This window comes from Chroicocephalus ridibundus, chromosome 2, assembly GCF_963924245.1.
Source record: "Chroicocephalus ridibundus chromosome 2, bChrRid1.1, whole genome shotgun sequence".
Taxonomy (NCBI): domain Eukaryota; kingdom Metazoa; phylum Chordata; class Aves; order Charadriiformes; family Laridae; genus Chroicocephalus; species Chroicocephalus ridibundus.
Window position 1 is genome coordinate 169,999,889 of NC_086285.1, and position 23,845 is coordinate 170,023,733.

The 23,845-nt window shown below is 47.0% G+C and overlaps 1 protein-coding gene across 34 annotated transcripts in view; it reads left to right on the forward strand.

Moving 5' to 3' along the window:
* Window positions 1-23,410, forward strand: part of SCRIB (scribble planar cell polarity protein) — a 118,084-nt gene extending 94,674 nt beyond the window's left edge. For 29 of the 34 annotated variants that reach the window (XM_063327741.1, XM_063327743.1, XM_063327751.1 and 26 more), the window contains 11 exons: window positions 1,890-1,937; window positions 2,158-2,323; window positions 5,281-5,449; window positions 7,028-7,117; window positions 7,427-7,615; window positions 11,733-11,897; window positions 12,556-12,695; window positions 12,839-12,876; window positions 13,737-13,811; window positions 17,100-17,151; window positions 21,088-23,410. In XM_063327741.1, coding sequence (XP_063183811.1) covers window positions 1,890-1,937; window positions 2,158-2,323; window positions 5,281-5,449; window positions 7,028-7,117; window positions 7,427-7,615; window positions 11,733-11,897; window positions 12,556-12,695; window positions 12,839-12,876; window positions 13,737-13,811; window positions 17,100-17,151; window positions 21,088-21,248 — 1,293 coding nt within the window. In that variant the 3' untranslated portion in view covers window positions 21,249-23,410. Of the gene's footprint in view, window positions 1-1,889; window positions 1,938-2,157; window positions 2,324-5,280; window positions 5,450-7,027; window positions 7,118-7,426; window positions 7,616-11,732; window positions 11,898-12,555; window positions 12,696-12,838; window positions 12,877-13,736; window positions 13,812-17,099; window positions 17,152-17,298; window positions 17,334-21,087 lie in introns of all 34 variants that reach the window. The other 5 variants (XM_063327755.1, XM_063327777.1, XM_063327752.1 and 2 more) reach the window with 4 other exon arrangements.
* The last annotated feature ends 435 nt before the right edge of the window (window positions 23,411-23,845 follow it).

Here is a 23,845-nt window from a genome sequence, read left to right on the forward strand (position 1 = left end):
GCTCATCTGGCCTCATCCTGGTCTGATTTGGTAGAGTCACCATCCCTAGAGGTATTTCAGAAACGTCTAGGTGTGGCTCTTCAGGGCATGTTCCTAGTGACAGGGATTGTAGGGGTTTGGGGGTTTTTGTGTGTGTATGGTTGGACTCGATGATCTCAAAGGTCCTTTCCAACCATGAAGATTCTATGATTCTATGATTATTGTGGGTCACAAGTCTTTCTTACTGTTGGTAGGGTTGACTTTTGGCCATTTTAGCCTTATAGACTGATTTACTGGGAGTTAGATGACTGTCGGTAGAAGCTCAGGGAAGGCGCTAGCTCAGTCCAGGATGAAAAGGAAGCGGGACTCGTCTCTGTTGGCACATGCGACCCACCACTGACCTACATTTCATGAGTCAGGTTGTGTCTTGTACACGATGGTTTCTCCAGCTTTGTAGTCTCTAGCTGATGTATCGCTGTTTAAGAAACAATTACTGACCCTGAAGTAGATCACCTTGTATTTCTCAAATTAAATTCTTTTCATCTTCTTCAAATCAACCCGTCCTACCAGGATGGTATTCCAGACTATTCTGAATTGTGACAGTGCTTGTCCCCATTCAGTGGAGTGGGATGAATGAAATAATTCGCAGAGGTCTCGGACAACTCTGCATTTCTGTGAATCTGTGCTCTGGACTTTGCCATTCACAAATTTTATTCACACCTTCCTGATTTTGAGTCAAATTGGGCAAAGAGAATGTTAAGCAAGGTTGGTCACAAAACTGATCTTTGAAAGTCTCAGACAAATCTATTATCAAAGGAGGACATTAGATTAATCTTCATTGCACCTGTTCCATTTTAATCTTTTCTATTTATTTTTGTTTTAATTACATTCATCTGTGAATATTTGTCCTGTTGAAACTGAACAGGCTGATAGCTCTGCTGCTGAAATTATTTTTGCCAGCTTCTTGATTTTTAAGAAAATATTAGCTATTTTTTAGACATGAGCTGCCACCCAATTAAACAAGTAAATTAAAAATCCATGCTTGTCAGACTTGCGGTTTCACAAGTCATTTCATTCAGAATTGTGGAACAGTGATTATCTTGTCCCAGCATGTGAGTGTATTGAGCTCGTAGGTTTTCTTCTGTGTTAGGAGCAATAATTTCTATTTCTAGACGTTTGCTTCTTAGCTAGAAGCTTTTTTTCTTTTTTTTCTTTTTCGTTCTTCCATTCTCTGTTATTGTGCTCCTTATACAAAATTAAAACTTCGTGGTAGTTTTTTGAAGTGCATATGAATAAAGTTGAAGTTGAAGGTAGTCTCCTTGCTCTCTTCTTGTGGTTCCTTTTCATTTGTATAATTAAAAAAACTTTCATATTTGTAATAACTCTTTGGCAGTTCTCATTTTGCCCTTACTGATTTCTAGTTCACAGATGGGTCGTGTGGATCAGTTTCTTTTTCTGCACCCTGTAGTTCTGCTCATCCAATATTCTGTTATTTATTCTGGTAAATATGGATTTCTTTCTTTCCTGACGGTGTCTCCACCTCTTATGAGTAAATTTTCGATAGTTGCATCTTTGATTTAAAGGAAGTCTAAGCCTCCTCCGTCTTAAGCTAACCCTCTGCTCCTGTTCCTCACCTATTTCCCTGTGTTTTTCACTTTCTGCCCTTTTAAAAGTTGTCACCATTTGTTTCTGTTTAGCCCTCAATTTAAGGTAAATCCTTATTACTCAAAACAGCTAAGCCTGAAGTGGCTTTGTGTTGTGTTAATTCTGGGACAGTTTTGTGAACTCTTCCATCAGTTAGTGTCCGGAACTGCTGCTGTTTTTGTGTCATTGGTGACGTTTGGCTGGAGGGCAAGAGTGGTGGTAGAAAACTTTCTTTTCAGAACATGCCTGTTTCTCTCTATTCTTAGGAATTGCCTGGTCAGACCAGCTCAGAGAATCCCAAAACTGCTCCAGAGGTGAGTTCTGGTGGCTGGATCGGGAAGTGGGATGGGGACTCGCAGAGGATTCGGGCTTTTGGGGCTGTTGGTGTAGTGCGTGATCGGCGCGTGGGCACATAGGGCCGGGGAGGAGGAGGAGGGTGCGGAGGACATGGCCAGGGTGGGCAGGCATCGGGGCAATGTGGGAGGCAGGTCTGGCTTGGTTGCTGGGTGGGCAGTGCTGGTGTGGCTCTCGCAGGTGGCAGCGCACAGCCCCGGAGGACTGCACAGCCCTGAGCAGAGGTCCTTCCGCGAGAGGCAAAAGTATTTCGAAATTGAGGTGAAGCAGCAGCAGATGGATAAGCCCCCCAAGCGAGTCTCCTTGGTAGGAGAGGATGACCTGAAGAAAATGAAAGAAGAGGAAGGTACGTTGGAATCTGTGCAAGGAAATCTAGCCTGTTAAGGGAATCCTTTCTCCGTCTGAGGCACAAGAGAGCGCACACCCCAGAAATCTAAAAAAGCACTTCCAAAAACCCACGGGTGGTTGTTCCTAAGGCCTGGTAATAGCCTAAGGTAAGTGTATGTTATGGAGTTTTGTGGATGCTCCGCTGTTACTGTGTGGACTGGTGGAAGTGCTGTGGTGTCAGGGTTTCCTGTAGCTCGTAAACACTTCAATAAATTTTAAAGAAGCTACTACAAATAACGGTGTCTTTGTAAGCTGCCGAGGCTGATACGCAGCAACGTGGGGTTGCCCATAGCGTCCCTAGGTAGTGTCTGACAGCAGAGCGTTTATTGCTCAGTATGCCGCTCTGATTTTGCACGGGGCTTGCAACAGGAGGGAAAATTACTGCTATAGCTTTTGATGTAATTTCCTCCCCTTGAGATTGTTTTAAAAGGTGAAGAGGAATGATGTTAAGTGGAAAAAAGGGCTTCTGCTGAAATCCTGTCCTGCTCCGTAAGAAAATACAGCTGGAATTGGACTTCTGGGTTTGGGAGATGTGACTCTGTTGCTTGCAAAGATTATCACAGAATTTCTTTTGTAAATTGTTGGGTTTTGTTTTTTGGGGTTTTTTTCATTTTGTAAATAGCTAGTCTTCTCTTTCCCACCTTCCCTCCTATGTTCCTGTTCAGAGGCTGTTTTTTCCAGAGGCAAATTTGTCCAGAGTGTTAGAAACCGTCTCATTTTCGCTTAGTAGTTCAGGAACATGAACATTTTATGACAAGAGTAAGCTCATAGAAGATAGAAAGGAAGGTAAGAAGAAGAAATTGCAACTTGTCATTTTGTGTTTCTTCAATGCAATATGGCCAAAAGAATTATAGATCCAACATAAGAAGTTATATGGGTATGTCACACTCTAACTGGTGGCTAAAAGAGATGTAGGAGATGCAATGCAAAGATTGAGATCTAAAGGATGTAGAGAACTGTAGAGTAATGACAAGTTTCAGGCTTGCATTTCAGCTTGTTGTGAGATTTGCTAAGCCGGGTAGATGAGGACAAACATCACCTAATCAGGATCTCTGAATACTAGAATTAAAAATAAAAATAATAAAAAAAAATCCCTTTGGGGAAGAAAGATCCCATGGTGATGATTGTCCAGACAATGAATTAACTCAGGATGAAACAGCCCAATCAAATATATCAAAGTGGTAAGTTACATCCCCTGGATCTTTGCAATTCCAGCACTTAGACAAAGATTCCTGCTGCTTTGGGCTCCCACTGCACGCAAACTGCAGCATTAGAAATTTCAGCATGTGGGCACACCTACTTGCACAAGCGTTCTGTTTGCATTTCTTTATTTTAAAAACATGTAACAAAAGAGGCCAAGCAGAGTTATTACTTTGCAATTATGGTAGACAGGTCAAAATAGAATAGAATATTTCAGTTGGAAGGGACCTACAATGATCATCTAGTCCAACTGCCTTCAGGGCTGACCAAAAGTTAAAGCGTGTCACTAAAGGCATTGTCCAAATGCCTCTTAAACACTGCCAGGCTTGGGCATCGACCACCTCTCCAGAAGCCTGTTCCAGGGTCTGACCACCCTCTCGGTAAAGAAATGCTTCCTCGTGTCCAGTCTGACCCTCCCCTGGCGCAGCTTTGAGCCATTCCCAGGCGTCCTGTCCCTGGATCCCAGGGAGCAGAGCTCAGCGCCTCCCTCCCCACGTCCCTCCTCAGGAAGCTGCAGGGAGCCAGGAGGTGGCCCCTCAGCCCCCTCCTCTCCAAACGAGACAAACCCAGAGTCCTCAGCCGCTCCTCAGAGGACATGCCTTCCAGCCCTTCACCATCTTGGTTCCCTCCTCTGGACCCGTTCGAGGACCTTCACATCCTCAAATGGTGGGTCCCAGAGCTGCACACAGAGCTCCAGGTGAGGCCGCACCAGCGCTGAGCACAGCGGGACGATCCCCTCTCTGGTCCTGCCGTGTTTGATGTCCCCTGGGACGTGGTTTGCCCTCTCGGTGCCAGGGGACACTGCTGGCTCCTGCTGAGCTGTGCCCACCAGCGCCCCTGGGTCCCTTTCTGCAGGCCTGATCTCCAGACGCTCCTCTCCCAGTTTATACTTGTGTCCGGCATTACTCCATTCCAGGGGCAGAATCTGGCTTTTGTTTTTGTTAAATTTCATGCCATTGATGATTGCCCAGTGCTACGATCTATCTAGATCCCTCGGCAAGGCCTCATGTCCCTCGAGAGAGTCCACAGCACCTCCCAGTTTAGTATCAGCAGCGAACTTGCTAATGGTGCATTCAGCTGAATCCAGATTGTTGATAAGACTGTTGAACAGAACTGGCCCTAGAAATGAGCGCTGAGGAACACTGCCGGTGGCTGGTCACCTGCAGAATTCCTGCCTGCAGAGAGCAGCCTGCTCGCTGTCCCCTTTTGTCCCTGATCCTCTTGTGACCTCTGTGTGTGCCTGCATGATGGTTCCCCTGGTCCACTGCCACGTGTGGAGACCTGTCACCAGCACTCCAGGCTTTCGTCTCTCCAGAAGGCGAGTGGGAAGATCGGACACAACATGTGTGTGCAGATTCCTAGAGCTGTCCCATCTGGGAATGGGGGCAGAAGAGTCTGCACACAACTCCCAGTTGGAGGGTGGGTACACTCAGCACGATGAACTGTTGGAAGTCTGTTCTATAGAGTGTCCAGGAATGAAAGTTAGTGAATAAGGAAGGAGGGACTGAGGGATCGGTGTAGAGTTTGTTACATCTGAAGCGTTAGTGAAGTGGAGGACATACAAAGGCATCCATGGAGAGAGTATGGACTGAAAACAGCACAAGCTTGCAGGGATGATGAGCGTAAGGACCTGCCCAGAAGTTGCATCCTTGTGGGGGTTTTGCGAGTGTGGTATAAGATCACAGAATCACAGATGACTCTGTCTTATTTTGGCAGCTCGAAAACTGCAGCAGAAACGTACCCTTCTGTTGGAGGAAGAGGCAGAAGAGGATGAGATGGTAAAACAGGTGCCTGAGATGAGCATGCAGTCCAGTGTCATCATTGAAGGAGTCGAGTACAAGATTGAGAGACTAAATGGAAGGAGCAGCCAGTCTCCAGCAACTCGGTAAGACAAGACTGGTAGCTCATTACCACCCACACGTGTCAGAGGTGTCAGTAATTTTCAGGGAAGAGGGCTGGGCAGTATTTCTTTTTCAGCATAGAACTGAGCAGGTTTTTCAGGACCTTTCTTTTCAGAAGAACAGCTCCTTCAGCTGTGCACTTGGGTATGTAGAGATGTTGATTTTTAGAGATCGCTAATTCAAGATAAGCCCTGATGATCAACCTAGGTTTGGGTTTTTTTCGGCTTTTATTTCCTGGTTCTCCTGGACTTGTCCTCCAGGTTGCCTTGATGTTGTTTTTCTAATTCTTGGACATAGGACTGGGGAATGAGAAAAGGCTTCTCATAAGATTTCCAATAAAAATAAGGTTGCACTAAAATAAAGCTGAAGCTGTCCTTGTCTGACTCTCTCTTTGAGTCTTTGGTACAGACATTCTTCTCTTCACAAACACTTGTATTGTCAGTCTTACAGTGGCTGAAAACACTTATCCTGTCATTTTGAATGTCGTTGCTCTCCATTGCTTCTCTTCAGTCTCTCTGTTAAGGAACTCAGATAAAGGATGCACCGAGACCTTCCCCCTCCCGTGCTGATGGGGCAGCTCTGAGGAAGGACAGCAGCCAAACGCAAACCAGCTTCTTGGTTTGGTGTGAAGGCCTCCTTATCCCTACTGTTTTCATATTGAAATGTGGGAGGTTAGAGAACAATAAGGCTGAATCCATCAGATGACTTTCAGTTGCATATTATTTATGCTTGAACAAAGGCAAGGCAGTGGAATAGACTGATTTGTGTTTCTTGAAATAATTTTTTTTGTCACGCTGGAACAGAAACTGAAATTTAATCAAAATAAACTTGAGCAGTAAAAATAAGGGCTCAGAGTCATGATAAACTTTCTTACTGCTACCTGACCTGCAGTAACTGTGTGCATATTCTTAACCTGTGGAAAACAGGCTTTTGTGACCTCCTGATCAAACTGAGTAGTATCTGCACGTGCACAGGTTAAGAGCGCAGATGGTAACTACGGCTCAGCTGATCTCAAGTTTGCAGTAATTTGGTTACGAGCGTAAAGCCTCCGTGTGTCAAGCAGTTGCCCAGGGAGTGGCTACATGGAGAATGGCTGTTCTGAGACCCCCTCGGGATTCGTCCCAGGCCCAGACGTGCATTCACTTTCAGCCCGGCAGGTCATCCTTCACGAACATTCAGGCATCTCTGACAGCAGCAAAGCAAAGAGCTGGAAGAAGCCAGGCTGCCCATTGTGTGATGGCAGCTGGAAAGAGCCAGGCTAGAGCAGGGGAAGAACTTTTCAGCAAACACCATGCATTGCATTTGAAGAGTGCGCATGTGTGTTAGTGGATGGTTGACCTCCAAATGAAGAAAAGGAGTTCTGATGTTAGAAAGTGTGAACATTTGTGAAATCAGGAAGGAAGGGCTTGCAGCAATGGAGAAGGAGCTGTTGAGCGAAATCATTAAGGGTCATGTCTTCAGACTGAACTAGGTGTTGCTCTCTGGGGCCTGGGTCTGTTCCAAACCTCTCTCGGGTATGCCAGCCTGTGGCACTGCTGGCTGACGTGCTTGTTTTCGTCTAGGACCTCTGAGGTGAATGAGAACAGCAGCTCACAGAGGAATTCACTGGAAGAGGGAATCAAGCCTGAACAGAGAACCAACTCTGTGTCTGGGTAGGTGGATCAGCAGTGCCCTTTGCCTAGGAGCTGCAGGTGGTGGAGCAGATGGCTTCTGCTTTTGAGCAGACACAGGGTGTAAAACGAAGGATTTTGTGGAGAAAGGGAAACTGTGATCGGAACCAACTCCTTAAGAGAAACTCACCTGTGTTATGCTTACTTCCATCTCCCAGGGTGATGTCCTTGGAGGTGGTACCAAACAGTTGATGGATGTTGTTGGTCATCATCTTTTATCTTGAAAACAGGCAGACAGGAGTTGTGTTGGACCATGCCAGCCTGCTTCTCACTGTTTCTCTCTCTGTCCAGGTTGAGTCCATTATATCTTGGAGCAGGGGATCCAGTGGCACCTGTGCGGACAGCCAAAGCTGAACGGCGACACCAGGAGCGATTGCGAATGCAGAGTCCTGAGCTTCTGAGTGGCCAAGAGAAGGAGCTTTCTCCAGCAGAACGTCGTGCTCTGGAGGCAGAGAAACGAGCAATGTGGAGGGCAGCACGGTGAGACAGAACGACCTTCACTGTTCTCTTCACTAGGCTAGTTCAGGAAGAGGGGACCTGCTGCATGTCTTTTGGATTACATGGTATTAAAAACAGGGAATAAACGAGCCTTCTAAAGTCAGACGTCAGGGGAGGTTATATAGTATCTGTTCAGACAGTGCAAACCATCCGCCTGGCTGAGCTCATCTGCTTCTGACAATTACATGAGTGAGATGACTCTTGTGTTTCAACAGTGTTTGCACAATAATGAAGACAGTGGAGTTTTATAAAAAACATAACTTAAGCACCTTTATGTGATGGTCAATGTATTCCTTCCCTCTCAGCACACAGCTTCCCATCTGCTTTGTAACACATGAAAAAGATTATATTTATTGAAGCTGCAAGGTGATTATATTTATTGAAGCCAAGAAGTTGGCAAGATGAGGCATTCTTACCCACACAAGTTGTTTCATCAGCTACGAAAGAGTATGTAAATTGTTTTGGAAGAAAGAGAACTTCCTAGCTCAGAACTTAAGACTTGAAGTTAGTCCAGGCATTTACTATGTCATATAATTCCTTTCAAAATTAGTCAGGCTGCTCCTACAACCAATAGTTTTATTCCCATAACATTCCTGTAGGAGGCATTCAAAGGACAATCTGAAACAGTCTCTTTTGGGGTTTGATTGAGAGCTTTTAGAGGAACAGGGCTGCTAGTGACTCATCCTTGCCAGCCTGCTAGATAAGACGCTAGAGGGATTACCATGACTTGCGATACCACTTGGCAACTCCAGTGTTTGTGCTTAGATGTGGATGATAACGGTGCTGTCATCTGCTGGGAGGCTCTGAGGATGAAGACATGTATAGTGGAATCCTCAAGGAGAGCTGGCTAATTTCCTAGGGCTTTGAGGGTACGAAGCTTCCTATTGTTACTTGATCATGTAACAGATTTGCTTATGGTTTATTCAGAGCTGGACTAACCTTCCTAGGACCAGGGCTTTTGTCCTTCAAGAAAAACTTTCTTGGTATGCTCCAACTCTTTGCCTTGGATGAGTCCTGTGCCTGGTCTGTCTCAGCTGGGAGTTTTTTTTCTGAAGCACTGCCTTAGTCTCACTGCACTGCAATGTCAGAAAGCTAAACACGTTACTGGAGCCTTGATTTGGAAGAGATTGATTTCTGTCATCTTGTAGCATGTTTGTTAGACCTTTGAAGCTGGCCCTGCTTTGAGCAGCTTTTGGATCAGATTGACGTCCAGAGGTCCCTTCCGACCCGAATTACTCTCTGTAGTTAGTAAAGTCTCCTTCCCCGGGGATGCCCACACACGGGCACAGTGATGAGTCAGGTTGTCAACAGAGCGTGCTCTGGCAGGATTGTTTCCACTCTGTGCTGTTGTTTCGTGCTCCAAAACCTGTGGGGTTCTGTCTGCTGCTCTGATTCACTGTATGTTCTGCTGTATTTGGCATCTCATGCCTGTTCTAGTTGATGCTGTTCCCGTGGTTTCTGTGTCACAACTTTTCAGGTGGCATCATTCACCAGTGGAAGTTCTGTAATTTCACATTAAGCCAGGAACAACCCTTTCACAGAAATACAGGTGGAAGCGATTTTGTTAACAATGCCTGCCAAAACAGACACGTTGCCTTTGTGTTACAGGGCTAGAAGCTGATAGGTGTTGTGGAGCACACTGTGTGGTTACAAACCATTGCTCAGAAGCTGAAATGGCTGGCTGGGACTGAGATGACCAGATCCAAACTCTTGCTCTGGCATATACTTCCTTATGGCGTTGGAGAGACCACAGAGTCCCTCTGTACCGCAGGTGTGCGGAGAGAGGGCTGTAATAGCACTTCTCTGCCTCACAGGAAGGCTGTGAGCATTGAATGCATTAAAAACCGAGGCAGTATGATGCTGTGTAAGCACCGCAGTGTCATCAGGAGTAGATCTCTTGCACAGAGTTGCTGCTCAGTCTTTGCACCTAAAAAAAAAGCTCCACTGTTGTATTTGGTCAAACAAAACAGAAGCTGTCCGTTGGGCTTCTCCCAGAAATCAACATCACTATGCTTGGAGAGGCAGTAGAGACTGGTCTGTCCTCCCTTCCCAATTAGATACGCAGGACTTTCTCTCCCTCGTGCCTCCACGTCCCTTGCCCATTTCCTCATGTGGTGGGGCCGGCTTTATGAGGCAATGTTAGCTCTGATTCCTCCTAAGCCGCAGCAGTAACGTATCCAAGGACTGCTGTAATAAAAGCTTTGTTTAAGATGGGTGTAGAAAGGAGAAACATGGCATTGCCTGCGGAAGCCTTTCAAAGCGAAGCCATCCCAAGGACGTTGCTCATGTCACAGAATGTACATCACGTGCCTCGGGACTCTGTTCTTCCGTGAACTTGTTGCTGTTGCCAGCAGATAAAGAAATCTGAAAAATGCGGGGGGGGCAGGATTTTTTTGGGGTGATCTCATGATTTACTCCTGTAACATTACTGTATGTCTGACTAAGCTTTTGGATTAGCTAGGATTTTTTGAAATTGCTTAGGGCACAGGAAAAGTTGTACATTGCACTGTAGAAGCGTTAGTGAGCGTTGAGTGTAGTGGTTTTGTCCACTGTGGGCAGGAGAGAGATCCCTGCATTCCAAACCTTAAGTCTCTTTTGTAAGCTTGTTTTGTTCATGGAAAATGAACTACTGAAGGGAAGGCCTTTTAGAGATAAGAATACGTGACAAGGAGAAGCTACTTGCAGCTGTCTTGCTTGTCAGTTACCAGATCCGGTGTTACTGTTTTTAAGTTCTGCAGAGCGTGTCCTCAGATCCACTTTGCTTCTGATACCAAGGTGTAGCTTTTTTATTCAGTTCTTAGAGAAGTGCCTGCCTGATTCCTTGGGTAGGGTTAAGGCCTTGCGTATTTTGGCATTGGCAGGAATCAGTCAGTCACCCCAATGTGCTCCTTGTTGTAAGACGCGGATGGACTGTTCCCTGCTACCACAGATGTCCCAGGATGATCTGGTCTTCTTAGGACCCCTCTTCTGTAAGTGCTAGAGCAGGCACAGTGACATGATGGCTCAGGTCTTATTTCCAGAGGCCCCCAGGCAGCACTACACGGACGGTGCGGGAGGAGGACTGCATTGCCCTGTACACGGTGCTGCAGCCTCGCTAACCTGTATTTTCTTGAAGTGCATGCCACTGATTTTATTACTTTCTTTCTAATCTTCTATCTTCTGCTTCTTTCCAGTTCTGTGGTCTGTGTGCTGTCACTCGCGACCCCATCACTTTGCACCTTCTTGGGCTTTCCTTTTTCCCCCTGTGTCATCAGTGCTCTGCCAGGACGTGTGATGTGCCCCCTTTTCCCTCTCCCCCAGAACACCCTCCTGTGCTCTCTTGGGACAAACACACTGGGACCCATGCACCATAAGTGTTCTGGGCACACACAACCGCTGGCATTCATGCCGTAGGAAGAGTGTGATGGAGAAGGTACAGGCACACACCAAGGGGGGCAGGTGTCCAGCAAGGGCTAGATGCATCTTGGCAGTTTTCCTACCATGCCCATGCTATTTTACGGATGCACTCACCTCTTCAGTTGCATGTGTTCCAGGGCCTGCGGCAAAGAGAAGCTTTTGTAATATGCTTGTCCGTTTTGTTTCCCCTTTTCTCGTAGTCAAACAAAGGTGCATGCTGCCAGGTGGTCAGATATATATGTATTCCAATGCACACACACTCACCCATGTGAGTCAAATGTGTGCGCACACACTCACCCATGCCCTGTACTCCTTCAGTCTGCCTCACATGCACACACATACTTCTTGGTAATGACCTCCTGGGCCTTTTCCATGGGTCTGCTGGGTGTTTCTAGTTCTCTCCTCCTGGCCGGTGAGGAGGGCAGTCTCTACATGCCGAGGCTCTGAAGGCTAATGCTTCTGGGCACATCATCCCAGATTGCCCTCTGGAGGTTCCTGCTTCTTCTGCAGCAGCTGGTGTTGGACAGGATCAGATATAGGAGCCTGTTTTAATCAAGGCTGCCCCTATATCAGACCCGTATTTCTCCTTGCCAGGGTACGTTCCTGTATCTGTTTCTTTCTTTCCCTGCGCTTGTCCGCTGCGATGTTCATCACCATCATCTCCTCTTCCTCCTCCTCCTTTTCCTCCTCTCCTCCTCCTCAGATCCTCAGCTCTTGAAGACAGTATTAAACAGTACGAGCAGGATCTGGCCAGGAAGCTGTACCAGTCCCGACAGTGGGCACCTGCTCCCGGGGCCAGGCCAGCTCAGATGTCTAGTCCAAGGCAGAGTCACGCCTCAAGACTCCCTGGGTCAGGAAGCCAATCCAGGTGTGCACAGCCCCCTCCCTGCCAGCTGCATGCTCTGTACGCCACGCTCCGTCCGTACCCTGCAGCCTGCGAGGGGCAGGGAGGACGTTTTAGTGGTTGCTGGTGTTCATTTCCCTGAGGTCCCACAGACTACCGGCAGTTGTCTCAATGAGAACGAGGGGGGATGCGGGTCTGTTTGATGGGGAGAAGGGAGCAGACATTTCTGACGGCTGAGCCCACTTTTTCTTAGCTATCTCATTATCTCCTGATGGCTGAAGAGGGTTAAGATGCAACACACTGAGAGCACAGAGGAGGGTAGAGCCCTGAGAACTGTTCCTACTCATTTGAGCCCCTGGAGTTCCTTTCCCAGCTTGGGTTTCTCTCCCATCCTATCCGGCACCTCTGGAAAGGCCTGCGGCTTCTCAGTGCGCTGGTGCTTGGCTCTAGGCTCTGTCTGTTCGACACATACGATGTGTGTTCCAGGATGACAGCAAACCAAGCTGTTCTCATCTCCTGCTTTGAAAGTCTGTCTGCCTCAGGGAACCACGGGTGCTTAATTTTGCCTTTCTGCGCTCAGCCTGTTGACTGTGTCTGGCTGCTGGGCGCAGAAGGCGGCATTATCTCTTACTGAGAAGGCAATGTCTGATGTCTTTTTCTCCCTCCCTCATTTCTGGGGCAGGATGAAATCACTTGAACAGGATGCTCTTAAAGCCCAAATGGTTATTGCCAAGTCCAAGGAGGGGAAAAAACGCAGCACACTGGAGCAGCTGGCAGAGTCACCTTCGCCTGTTCCTACTCCATCACCGACACCACTGGAAGGTACTGTATAGCTGTCTCGATCTCGGAGGAAAAAGTTAATAAGACTACGCTTAAATGCTGCTACATGGAAGGGGCAGATCTGGGGAAGTGTTGCATAGAATATGACCGTTCACTAAATAGTGCTTTTCTGTCGTCTTTTGCAGATTGCAGTCCCAGAAACGTCACTTCACCAGGAAGGCTGGTATGACATACTTCTGCTTGCTTTTGTTATCTCACCGATAATCCTGGGATTTCTCGGTTACTCAGCTTGGGTGCGGACTGTGCGTCTGGGCCATGGGATCCCTACTTAAACACTTCAGCCAGGTCTGGCTGCATGGTATAGAGAATTGTGAAGAGGGTACAGTGGGTGGAGCTTTGCCATAACCATTGCTAGAGGCATCCCCCGTTTTTTGCAACTGTGATGTAACATCTGTTTTCTGTTTCCCTGTTTTATTATTTCATCCTTTTCTTGGTTCCTAATCTGTGTTCAGAAAGCCTTTCACTTCAGAGGCTTCGGCCCCTTGTTTCCTCAACAGCATAAAACTGAGAACTTCAGCTGTAATCATAATTTTCCTTTCTCGAAGCACTGTATAAATGCAACAGGACATTGTTGCAGAGAACTGTCAAAATTAGTAAGACAGATAAAGGTAAAAGTGGAGCAGCTGCACAGTGGGGACCTGGTTTTGCCCATGGTCAGACAATGCAGCCAGCTCCGGATTGAAATCCTGACTGTTCCACAGCCGCCAGGAATCTTGCCACAAATTTTCTCACGAAAACAGGTTTCCTACCTAACTTGGTGTGGGTGTGCATTTTACTGGAGCATGTAATGTTTTCTCTGCAACTTGGAACCTCTGTCCTGACACCAGAACAGCTAAAAAGACAGTATTCCAGAGATTCCTCATTTTCAGAGGCTGTATCCAGGCACTCTTGGCACTAACTGAGAATGGCACTCTGCTTCTGCTTTTGTCTCTGCATAGATTGCTCACTTGCCGCTTGTTTTCCATCCATTTCTCTCCCCTTACTTGCTCTTCTCTGTTTCTTCTCTTTTGCTGTCCCTTCTAGTCCATGTCTGAAAAGAAGTTTGACTACCGGGAATTTGCTGCTATTCCTTCCTCCAAACCTGTTTACGAAATCCAGGTATAAACTGCATGCTGAACCATTAGATTGGTTAGGGCTTGATGTGATGGAAGTGCATCTGAAGTGATGACCTTCAGAGCAGAGGTTGAATAATTTGAGGAAGTCCTCTCTCTTCAAAGGCCCTGTCTGTGTGGGAGGCAACGAGAGCCAGCCAAGCTGTACAACTAAGGGTTTATTGGAGACTTCCATCCAGTGGAGTTGTGAAAAAGTTGGTCCAGATGGATTTAAAATTAATGACAAAAGCTTTGCAAATATAAAACAGCTACATCTTCACCTTAATTGATCCTGAAATATTTTTAAGTGAAAGACGAGAACTAAAAGGGAAGAAAAAACTGTAAAAAAGTTTGCCCACAAATTGCAAATGGGAGCAAATGGTAACTTCAAACTAGAATGTATCCAGCATCCTGTGCAAAAAGCAGCTGTGGTGACAATTCTCATGTGTTGTAACTCTGCTGTAGATGAACTGTGAATTAATCACATGGTAAGAGAACACCAAGTTTTGAGGTTGAGTGCCATGGCGAGGTGGTCAGGTTCTGCTTCCTAAAAGAACTGCTGCTTTGCCATAGAACCGCAGAACCTTCAGAGGTTGGAAGGGGCCTCTGGAGGTCATCTTGTCCAGCGCCCTTGCTCAAGCAGGGCCACCTAGAACCAGTTGCCCAGGACTGTGAACTCTCTGGGTTCATCACTAACTGGTGGCATTTGTGACAGCTGATTTGAGCAGATACTGTATGTCTGTAGGTTGGGGGGGGTTGGGTTGTTGGTTTTTTTTAGTTTTATATGAAGACAGTGAAGCAGATGCCTGCAGTTAGGTTTGTGTTAAATACAGAATTAAATACACAATAGTTAAATATACAATAAAAGGATTTTTCTGTTTGACTAAAATGATAGCTGTAAAGCTGAAACAGCACATGAAATGCAATCAGACTGGAAACTCCGGGAGGGTTAGGTCTGTATATACAATACCAGCATGAGCAGAAGCACTTACAAAGATGTTCTCTTCTATTTCAGAAATGAGGTTTGTATGGAGAGCTAGCAAGTACTGACATCTTGTGCTTTAACTTGCTGTCGTGACACAAAGGTCCCAGGTCCAAGGTGTCATCTCCAAAGCCAGGCTGACTTTGGCAGAGTTGCAGTTTGAGGATTCTCAGGCAGTTGTACGTTATTTGCTGCATGTTCTTGGCTGACTCCTTTCCCTGGTGGTATTGCTCAGCCTTTGGTAGTCACTCGTCTTTTTCCTCTGAATCCCTTCCCTTTCAGGGTGTGCACCCGTTCAGGTTCTGTACCGAGGGAGTTGAGGGCTGGCCACTGAGCCCCGGTGGCAGCTCTGGACTGCCCGTTTCCCCAAGCCTCTGCTGAGGCCACAGTGCAGCACTGGGTCTTCATGCAGCTGAGAAGGTGCCTCCAAAGGAGGCGACACTTGCAAATCATCCGGCAGTTCCTCTGGACCTCTCTCAGCAGTGCAGTAATTAAGAGACTGTATTTCTTCCTGGCCATAGTCGCACAACTGTGTCACGCCCTCTGGATCAGTGCGGTGCTATTTGGCTGGGCTGTGTTCCTCCACGGTGCATGCCGAAGTCATCACAGCCGCCTGTGCTCTGCTCTCTGCCGTTCACGAAGGACATGACTGCTACCATACATTTGCTTTATTTCTAAAGCTCTGAATGGGCTGAGATCGTGTCCCCCTCTCTCCTGCCTCCTCCAATTTTACTGCTTGCACAAAATAGACAAGTTTACATGGAAATGAGGACTCCTTGCACTCTCACAGCTGTGAAACTTCCCTAGTGCTTTCCATGTGAGTGTATAGAGCCACCAGCCTTTATCCTACAACTTAAGAAAAATTAAGCTACTCCTCACTTTTGCTCTTGAGCTGAGCAAGGAGACCCCTAAAAGATAGAATTTGATCAGTAGTGGTCAGAACTTTCAGATGAGTTTGGCATTATTAAACTTGCTGAATACTGAGCTCTTCTGAAACCCTATCCTTGTATTTGTATAGCTCAGAGAAGCGTTGAGCTCAGTGTAAGTATTGTGTACAAACCTAGAAAGACAAGTAGAAGTAACAAATGCGGTCACTTTTGAAGTAAACAGAATACCCCAAGATAATACTTTGACCTTTCTATCCTTGAAGCACTATATACAGCTAGATTAAATTCTCTAATTCAGCAAAATCAGTAGGGCTTGGTACATTTATGCCTGTCCCCAGAGTAGTGTTGATTTTCAACCCACCACAAGTTCATGACCATGGGCAAAGTTGTTTTCTCATGGTGTTATCACTCTGGTCTGATGAGTTTCATCAACAGAGCTGTTTGTTGGAATGGTCGTTTTGTGAAGGCTTTAGAAGTAGCAGGAACTGGTGAAGTTTCGTGATTATCACTTTTCTGATGATTAGCCATTCCTCCAAAGCTGTCTCTGCCGTGTGTTGGGACGTAACTGCTTCCTATCCCACATCATTTCTCTGTGCACACCTGAATGTAAAGTGAGCTGGGGGGTTCAGCCTGGAGAAGAGAAGGCTCCGGGGAGACCTTCCAGCCCCTTCCAGTCCCTAAAGGGGCTCTGGGAAAGCTGGGGAGGGACTCTGGAGCAGGGAGGGGAGCCACAGGACAAGGGGGAAGGGTTTTAAGCTAAAAGAGGGGAGACTGAGATTAAAAATAAGGAAGAAATTCTCCATGATGAAGCTGGTGAGCCCCTGGCCCAGGTTGCCCAGAGAAGCTGTGGCTGCCCCATCCCTGGAGGGGTTCAAGGCCAGGTTGGACGGGGCTTGGAGCAACCTGGGCTGGTGGGAGGTGGCCCTGCCCAGGGCAGGGGGTGGCACTGGGTGGACTTTAAAGGTCCCTTCCAACTCTGACCATTCTATGATAAGAAAGTTGATTTTGCCTGAGAAGCTAGGCCTGGGAACAACACAGGTGCAGAATTTGGATCCGGGATTCTCAAGGAAATGTAGCTCATGTCGTTGCTCTCCTGTCATGTTCCTACTCATTTTCTGTAGTCTTTATGCTTTCTGCCTTTCCTGTCACTTCCCATCCTCTCCTCCCTACACACACAAAGTAGAAGGAGGAGCGCTCTGAGGGGCAGACACCCCTCATCCTGCAGTTCAGGCAACGGGCTGCTTGACTTCAGCACGAAGGATCAGTGCTGTAATCGCGTGCGTGCGCTGAGGGTCATGCCCGGCTGCTGTATTACCAGCGCCTTTGAGGGCAAAAGGTTCTCTGTAGTGTGGTGGAAGGCTGGAGGTGGGGAATTGCCTGGCACTAGTGCTAGAGGTGGATGCTCACATCTTCTGTTCTCTTCCAGTCCCCTGATGCAGCTGATGACCTCAGATACACAGATGACAGAAATAACTCAGGTAAGCTCACGGCCAAAGGAGTCGTCTCTGTATTCCTTGCTTCCCACCGCGGTTCTAGGGGGGTTCCCCTTTGCCTGCTTGTGGAATCAACCCTGAGGACTTCGACTTCTTGCAGCTTGAAGCAATGTTGTATTTTGTCCGTTCTAGAATGAAACCTCCAAACTCGCCACATTCAGTTTTGGGTAGGATATTTGCATTGTGCTTTAGTGATTGCTAATTTGCTGAGAATGGTGTGTAATAAGCATGCTTAGTTTTCCTCTGGTTTTGTGTTCTGGAGTAAAGAACAGTAGTAGAACATTGGTGGGAAGTTTTGGCCTCTGTCACCCACTGTAGGTGGATAACATCCATTGTTCAGGCCTGTCTTCTGCCCCTTTGGTGAGAGCACAGAATCTTGCCGCCTGCAGCAGGCAGCTGCAGATAAATTCATCCTGATTTAAGACTTGCGAGCATTTGGGTGCTTTGGTACCCAGGTGACTCTCCAAGTCTGTGCTGGTGGATCTGTGTGCACGGTCACCTAAATAACCAGCAATTAAAGCTTTGACTGCTTTATCTCTCCAGGCTGTCCTGGCTGCGGTACATCTTTCTGTCCCCAGCTATAACAGACGGGCTCAGACCATCTCCCGCTTCATCCCGGTGGCTGTAGCAGGCGCGTGGAACTCAGCAGGGCCTGCCTGCTCATTAGTATTACTTTGGTTTCCTTTAACAGATGATGCTGGTTTTCTTCTACATGTTTTGCAGCTATTTTTCCCCCCCTTTATTTTGCGCAAGGAACGGTTTCTCTCTCAATTTTATCTTGGCACATCTCTCTGAGTAAAGGCTGCACTCCAGATAGCTGATCCCTGCATTTCCAGAAGGAGGTTCTGCTGCAGAGGTACTCGAGAAAAACTTATTTTCCTGAGGACAGCATCTGTTTTTCATCCCTCGGAATAAAGCTGTCAGCCCCGGGTTAATCTCTTGAGGTAGTCCATTCAGTCAGCGTAGATAACAAGAAATGTCACTGAAGAATCAGGAATTAATCAGCAATCGCTTAGGGGCTCCACACCTCGTTGTTGCCCGTCATTGGTCTGTTGGGCCCTCAAATAGAATAAAAGCCATGAGGAAGAGTGTGGTGCTCTATCAGGAGTTTTTTAGGCCAGTGCTTAGTCTTCGAGTAATTCTTAAGTCACCACTGTAGGAGGCTGTGATGTGTGTGAGGCACCAAAAAAATGCTGGTTTTCCAAAATCAGTTTGGAAGGATAGAGATGAAGATGCAACTAAGCTCTTTTGGTATAGGACAAAGCTCTCAGGTTTTTTTTAGATTAGTTCCACCCCATCCCATTCTTCCAGGCAGCGTAGCATTCCAGCCAACATATAGATTTTTATTTTTACATAGATTTTGGCAAGTTATGAAATCTGTATGAGGAATTTAAAAAATTCGCCTTTTCTGCATCAGTTCTGGTCTCTGTGAGTTTTTAGGGAAAGACTATAAGAAACAGAGAAGATGAGCTTGCATAGATGCATATTCTCAATTTTCTGTAATCACCTATTAAGAAGGGATGTCTTGACCCAGGTATTGTATATAGATCATCAATGGAATAACCCTCTATAAAATTGTCTAGATTTTTTTTTTAAATCTTTCATGACAGTTTGTGGCATTGAGTTCCATGATCGGGCATTTTGTTTACTTTAATTCTGTTTCTTGATAATTTCCTTGGGTCTTCTGGGATGCGGTGAGTAACGATGTCGTATTCACTCTTTCTGTGCCATTCATATAGGCCAGTAGCATATCAGTTATCTTTCTTCCAGGCTGAAGAATCCTGGTTCTTTGTGGGAATCATTCCCCCACCCCTCTGGACCTTTTTTATTTAATCTATGCCATTTTTAAGAGAGGAGGGGAACGGGGCTGCATGCAGTATTGCAAATGTAGGTATACGATGAGTTCATGCAGTGGCAGAAGGTGTTCTCTATGTTTTCCTATCTTTTCCGATATCTAATCCTCAAAAGTGAAATGGAATTGCTGAGAAGCGTGCCAGTGTTTTCAGAGAGCTCCCCCCGATGACCACAGAATCATAATCTCATTTAAGGGTGCTGCATTTCGTATGTAGTCAGGATTAAATTACTTTTATTGATCTTAAGCGTCATCCAGTAGTGTAAAAATAAACTTACTTAAGGCAGCATGAGGTTCTGGCTAGTCCGATATTGTCTGATGTGAGCCACTGGGAATACCAAGAAAAGAGCATGAAAGAAGAAAAGCATAAAGGGATTCCTTCCAGAATAAGACTCCAGGCTACAACAGTTGGTGTTTTAGCACTTTCTGAGCCAGAGGCCTTTAATTTTAGAGTTGTTTACTTCTTTCTTGAATCTATTCACACTTGCAGTAAATTTCACCTTCCACATCGTTGCCCAGTCAACTCTGTAAAATCCTAATACCCTTTTTTGTAGTTGAGTTTCGTTTGACAACCCTGATAGACAGCTTGGTATCGTCAGCAGCTTCTCTCAGTAGAGTCTTTGTCACTCACGTCACTGCTCCTTCGCGTTAGTTACCAAATACAGACCCTAATACAGGTAGCTGCTCTGTGTTGTGATAGTAGGTAATAACTGCCTGCACTTTTTCTGTGTTTTAACTACTTATTTACCCACTAAAGGACATGCCCTCTCATCCCGTGGCAGCTTGTTTTCGTTAAGAGCTTTGGCTGAGGAGCAATCAAAAGGTTTTTTTAAAAGCTCAGTGTGCTGTGTTGGGATCACTTAACTTGCATGTTTGATGGCTCCTTTGGCAAATTCTAGTCTAAAAGGGTCTAAAAGGAATGAATTCCCTCTAAGCCACACTGATTTCCTCCCCCAGCCCCCCCATCTGGGTTATCACCTGCATGTGCCCGTCCCTTTCTTTTATACCCGTTGGCCTTGTTTGGAGGCCAGTCATTACTTACCATCCCAGGATCCTTTCAAGGTGCCAGATTTGTCGCCTGCGTTCATTTGGTCCTGAGGCCTTTTCAAACAACAGGTTAATGCTACGGTTAATAGTTCCGGAAGGATTCTGAATTATAACAACTCGGGCACTGTCACACGGAGGATATCGCACCTTGGCGTGCAGCTCTAGAGCAGAGGACAGGCCACCGGGTACAGCTCAGCGAGCCGCGCACCTTTGGTCAGATGTATCTTCACAGATTGCTGTATTTGAGGTTCTCTGCTGTGTTCAAAGACTTGAGAGGCTTCCCAGGAGCTGGGTTGCACTTGAAGGGAAAAACCTGTGGTTTTGTGGAATTTTTGTCCTGTTTACCAAGTATCTCGCAGTACTTGCTCAGGCCAAATTATCACAAGGGCAGATGTTCCAGGTGTGTGTCAAAGCTCTGCCAGCTCCTTTCAGGAGGGTGAGGAGCCACTCCAAAGCAGCGTGCTTTAGGTGCAGAGCACATCCTCAAAGGCCTGAGACCAAGTTAACTGAGTCTGCCCTGCCAGAGGAGTGTTTTTCCTGGTGAGTTCCTTTGGTGAGGGACCCAAGTCACAGCCTAAATTTACAGAAAGGACTTAGTCATGTAATTTCAACATTAAGCAAGGCCAAATGCTCCCCTCTCTCATTAGCTACGGCAACCGGTGGTCACGTTGCTCTTTAGTGCTTGCTGCTCTATTGAAACTAGTGAAACGCTTGGCGCACTAGCATACCTGAGTCCTTTCAGAACACTTCATTTTTCCTAAGGCTTCCGCCTTCTGATAATTTTCAGTGAATCGTAGTTGTCAGGGGCAGGGGCCTTCTCACGCATGTGACTTCCTTCCCAGAATCCACAGCAGTCAGTACACAAGCTGCAGGTCACCTAAAAGTTCTGGGCAGAGGATTGCTGTAAATCACTGAGACTTTGGTGCTGTCTCAAATTCAGCGCCTGGGTATACCCTTATGTCTACGTTAACTACGTGAGCTATGCACTTTCTCTAAAACCTTCACTTTTGTTGTCTACGCAGTTCCCCAGGAGCAGGATGGGCAGCCCGAGGAAGAGGAAATGTTAGTAACACGTGATTCATCAACACCTACTTCATCCGCGCTTGAAGAGATGGCCCTGTACAGCAGCAAACGCAAGCTCCGGCACAGCCGGCGCAGTTTGGAGGCTGCCGTCCCTACGTAGAAATCCGCTGCACCCGGGCGATGGAGTGGCCCAGCACAGGGCTGTTGAGCTTCCTGCGCTCCAGGGACAGCACCGGACTGCCCACACTGCTGCCGCCTGGGCTCTGGACGGGAACTGAGCACCCCAGGGAGCATTGTGGTCAACTAACTTCCTTTAAGGCTGTGAACCGCCCTCTTTTCTCACCCGATAATGCACTGGGGCATGTCCTGAACAAAACGGGACAACACTAGACTTATTGATGGCAAATTGAGAGGAGGTGTGGGTAGGACAGTGGGCAGCTGCAGCTTGTTAGCCTGTAAATATTGTGTGTGGGGGAAGGGTAGGACAGGGAGAACATGTGAGTGTTAGAGTGCGTTGGGCTCCAGCTGTTATTTCCTCAACTTGGATTTTTTTTTAGTGGTTAATGTGGGAGCTTCTGCTCTGGTATGAATTAGAAGGAAGGTCCAGCCTGCCTTTGCTCCTATTTAATTTCCAGTCTTTTGCCAAAAAGCATCTCCTTCCACCTCCCACGCCGTGTCACCTCGCGTTCTTTTGGGATTATGTGGAAACGGGTAGCTTGCAGGCAAAAAAGAAAAAAAAGAAAAAAAGGAATTTCAGTGAAGTGCCTCCCTCTGACACTGACACCCGTGTGCTCAAGCAAAGACAACTGAATAAGCAGGAGCCTGTGCCAGCTCTGTGCCACTTGCCTCTGTGAGCGCAGCGAAGCCCCACGGAGGAAACTGCTCCTGCCAGTATTCCGTGCTGTTCTGGGAGACGGGTGCCTGCCCAGACGTACCCGTAACTGCGTGTGTCACGCGTGCAGTCTTACCCGCTCTACCAGCACACTGTACCGAGTGTCAGAGGAGGCCGGGTGTCTCTTCTGTCAGCACCGTGACTGAATCGGTGACCCGGGGCAGAGATGAGAAAGGAGCTGAACAGCTGTAGCAGGAGCATAGCAGTGTGCGTGTGTGACAGCGATAGAGAGCAGAATAGTTGGGGATTAGGATACGGTGGCACAGGTAGGACGTGTAAACAGCAGACAGGGTAGCGGGGTAGGGTTCAGGAAATGGGGAAGGGTAGGAAGTGGCATTGCTGGGGTCAGGGTAGGAGTTACGGGGTCTTACAGGTAGGAGGATACCAGCGGGCGAGTCCAATAGCTGTGACATGGAATGTGACGTTCCAGGGGTGCCCAGCGTGGGGCTCTCCAGGAGTGCCTGCCAGGCAGGGAGCACGGTGCAGCAGGACGGGTCTGGCCTATGCCTTGCAATAACTACACGATTCTACTCTCTGGCAACTTGTTGGCTTCAGGCCCCTTTCCGTGTAGAATAGGGAAAAAGCATCCTCGCCCGTGCAAGAGGGAAAAAATGAAAATGAAAAAAGAGCAGGGGTGTGATTCCTGGTTTTCGTGCGTGGAACAAGGGCTGTGAACAGATTCTGTATCAAGTGAGCTCTGACGATGTGGAGGAGACAGATGCTCCTTATAGCTCTGAAATCAGTCTCTGCTGCTCTACTGCCCACTACTGAAGTAAAACATCCCTTTTCTTTTTTTCTTTTGTTTTTTTTTTAATGCCTCTAACTTGGAGAAAGGCATCTGAGCGTGGCAGCGATCTGATCTGTCAGCCCCGACACATTGGTGCTCTCTGCTGAACCCCTCCAGCAGTAAGACCAGAGCTGGACCTTAAGCCTCTCAGTGACTCGAAGTGGCTGGGGAGCAACAGGCACTTCTGCTTGTATATTTGCTGAATGAAAGAACTGGATGCAGTTTCTTTTAGTTGAGAATCTCCCTTCATGCCAAAATCCAGCGGATTATTTTAACTGACTTCGTACGTTTTAATTTGACAGAGCTTTGAAGGGGGAACTCTGGTAATCTCAAACTGCAGCTGTGGCTGCTTCCATCATCAGCAATTTGAGCTTTTCCTTTTTAAATCTAATTTTAGCATTTGCTTTTTAACAACAGCAATTTTGGAAACAATCCTGGATTGGTTTTGGTGACTAACTTGTGATTCTTTTTTTTTTTCTTTCCCTTTGCGGTACCTGGTGCCAGGCTCTGGGTTCTCTCCCATTCTCTCCTGAGAGACTCTGAGGGAAAATTAGCGCATCAAGACTGTAACTAGTGAAATTTGTACAACCAAAGAAATCTATTTTGTGGTTCAAGGATAATAAAGTTTACTTTACATTTTAGAGCCTTTAGTTAATGTCGTTTGCCCTGTGTGAAGTCTGCAATTTCTGCATCAACACTTTGGTTCTAATCATTAGTCAACTCTATAATCTAGCAAACAGCACTGGACAGGAGCTGCGTTCCAGGTCTGGAGTCAGGAACGCACGGATCGGGATCAAAGGCATGAACAGACAGAGTCCTCCTCGGATGCCGGCCATTGAAGAAAGAGGCTCACCCTTTGATCCCTCAGCTTTATACCGACATGGGGCAGATGGGATGGAACGCCCCCTTGGTCAGTTTGGGGTCACCTGCCCCCTCCGCTCCTCCCCCCAGCTGCGGCCCCTTCGCACTTCTCAGCTTCCAGCCTTCCAACGGGGCAAGTAACAGCGTGAGCTGAGCTTGGCTGCTACAGCAGTTGTTACAGTATGAGTAAGCTCAGCAGCAGTAAAGATGACAGCAC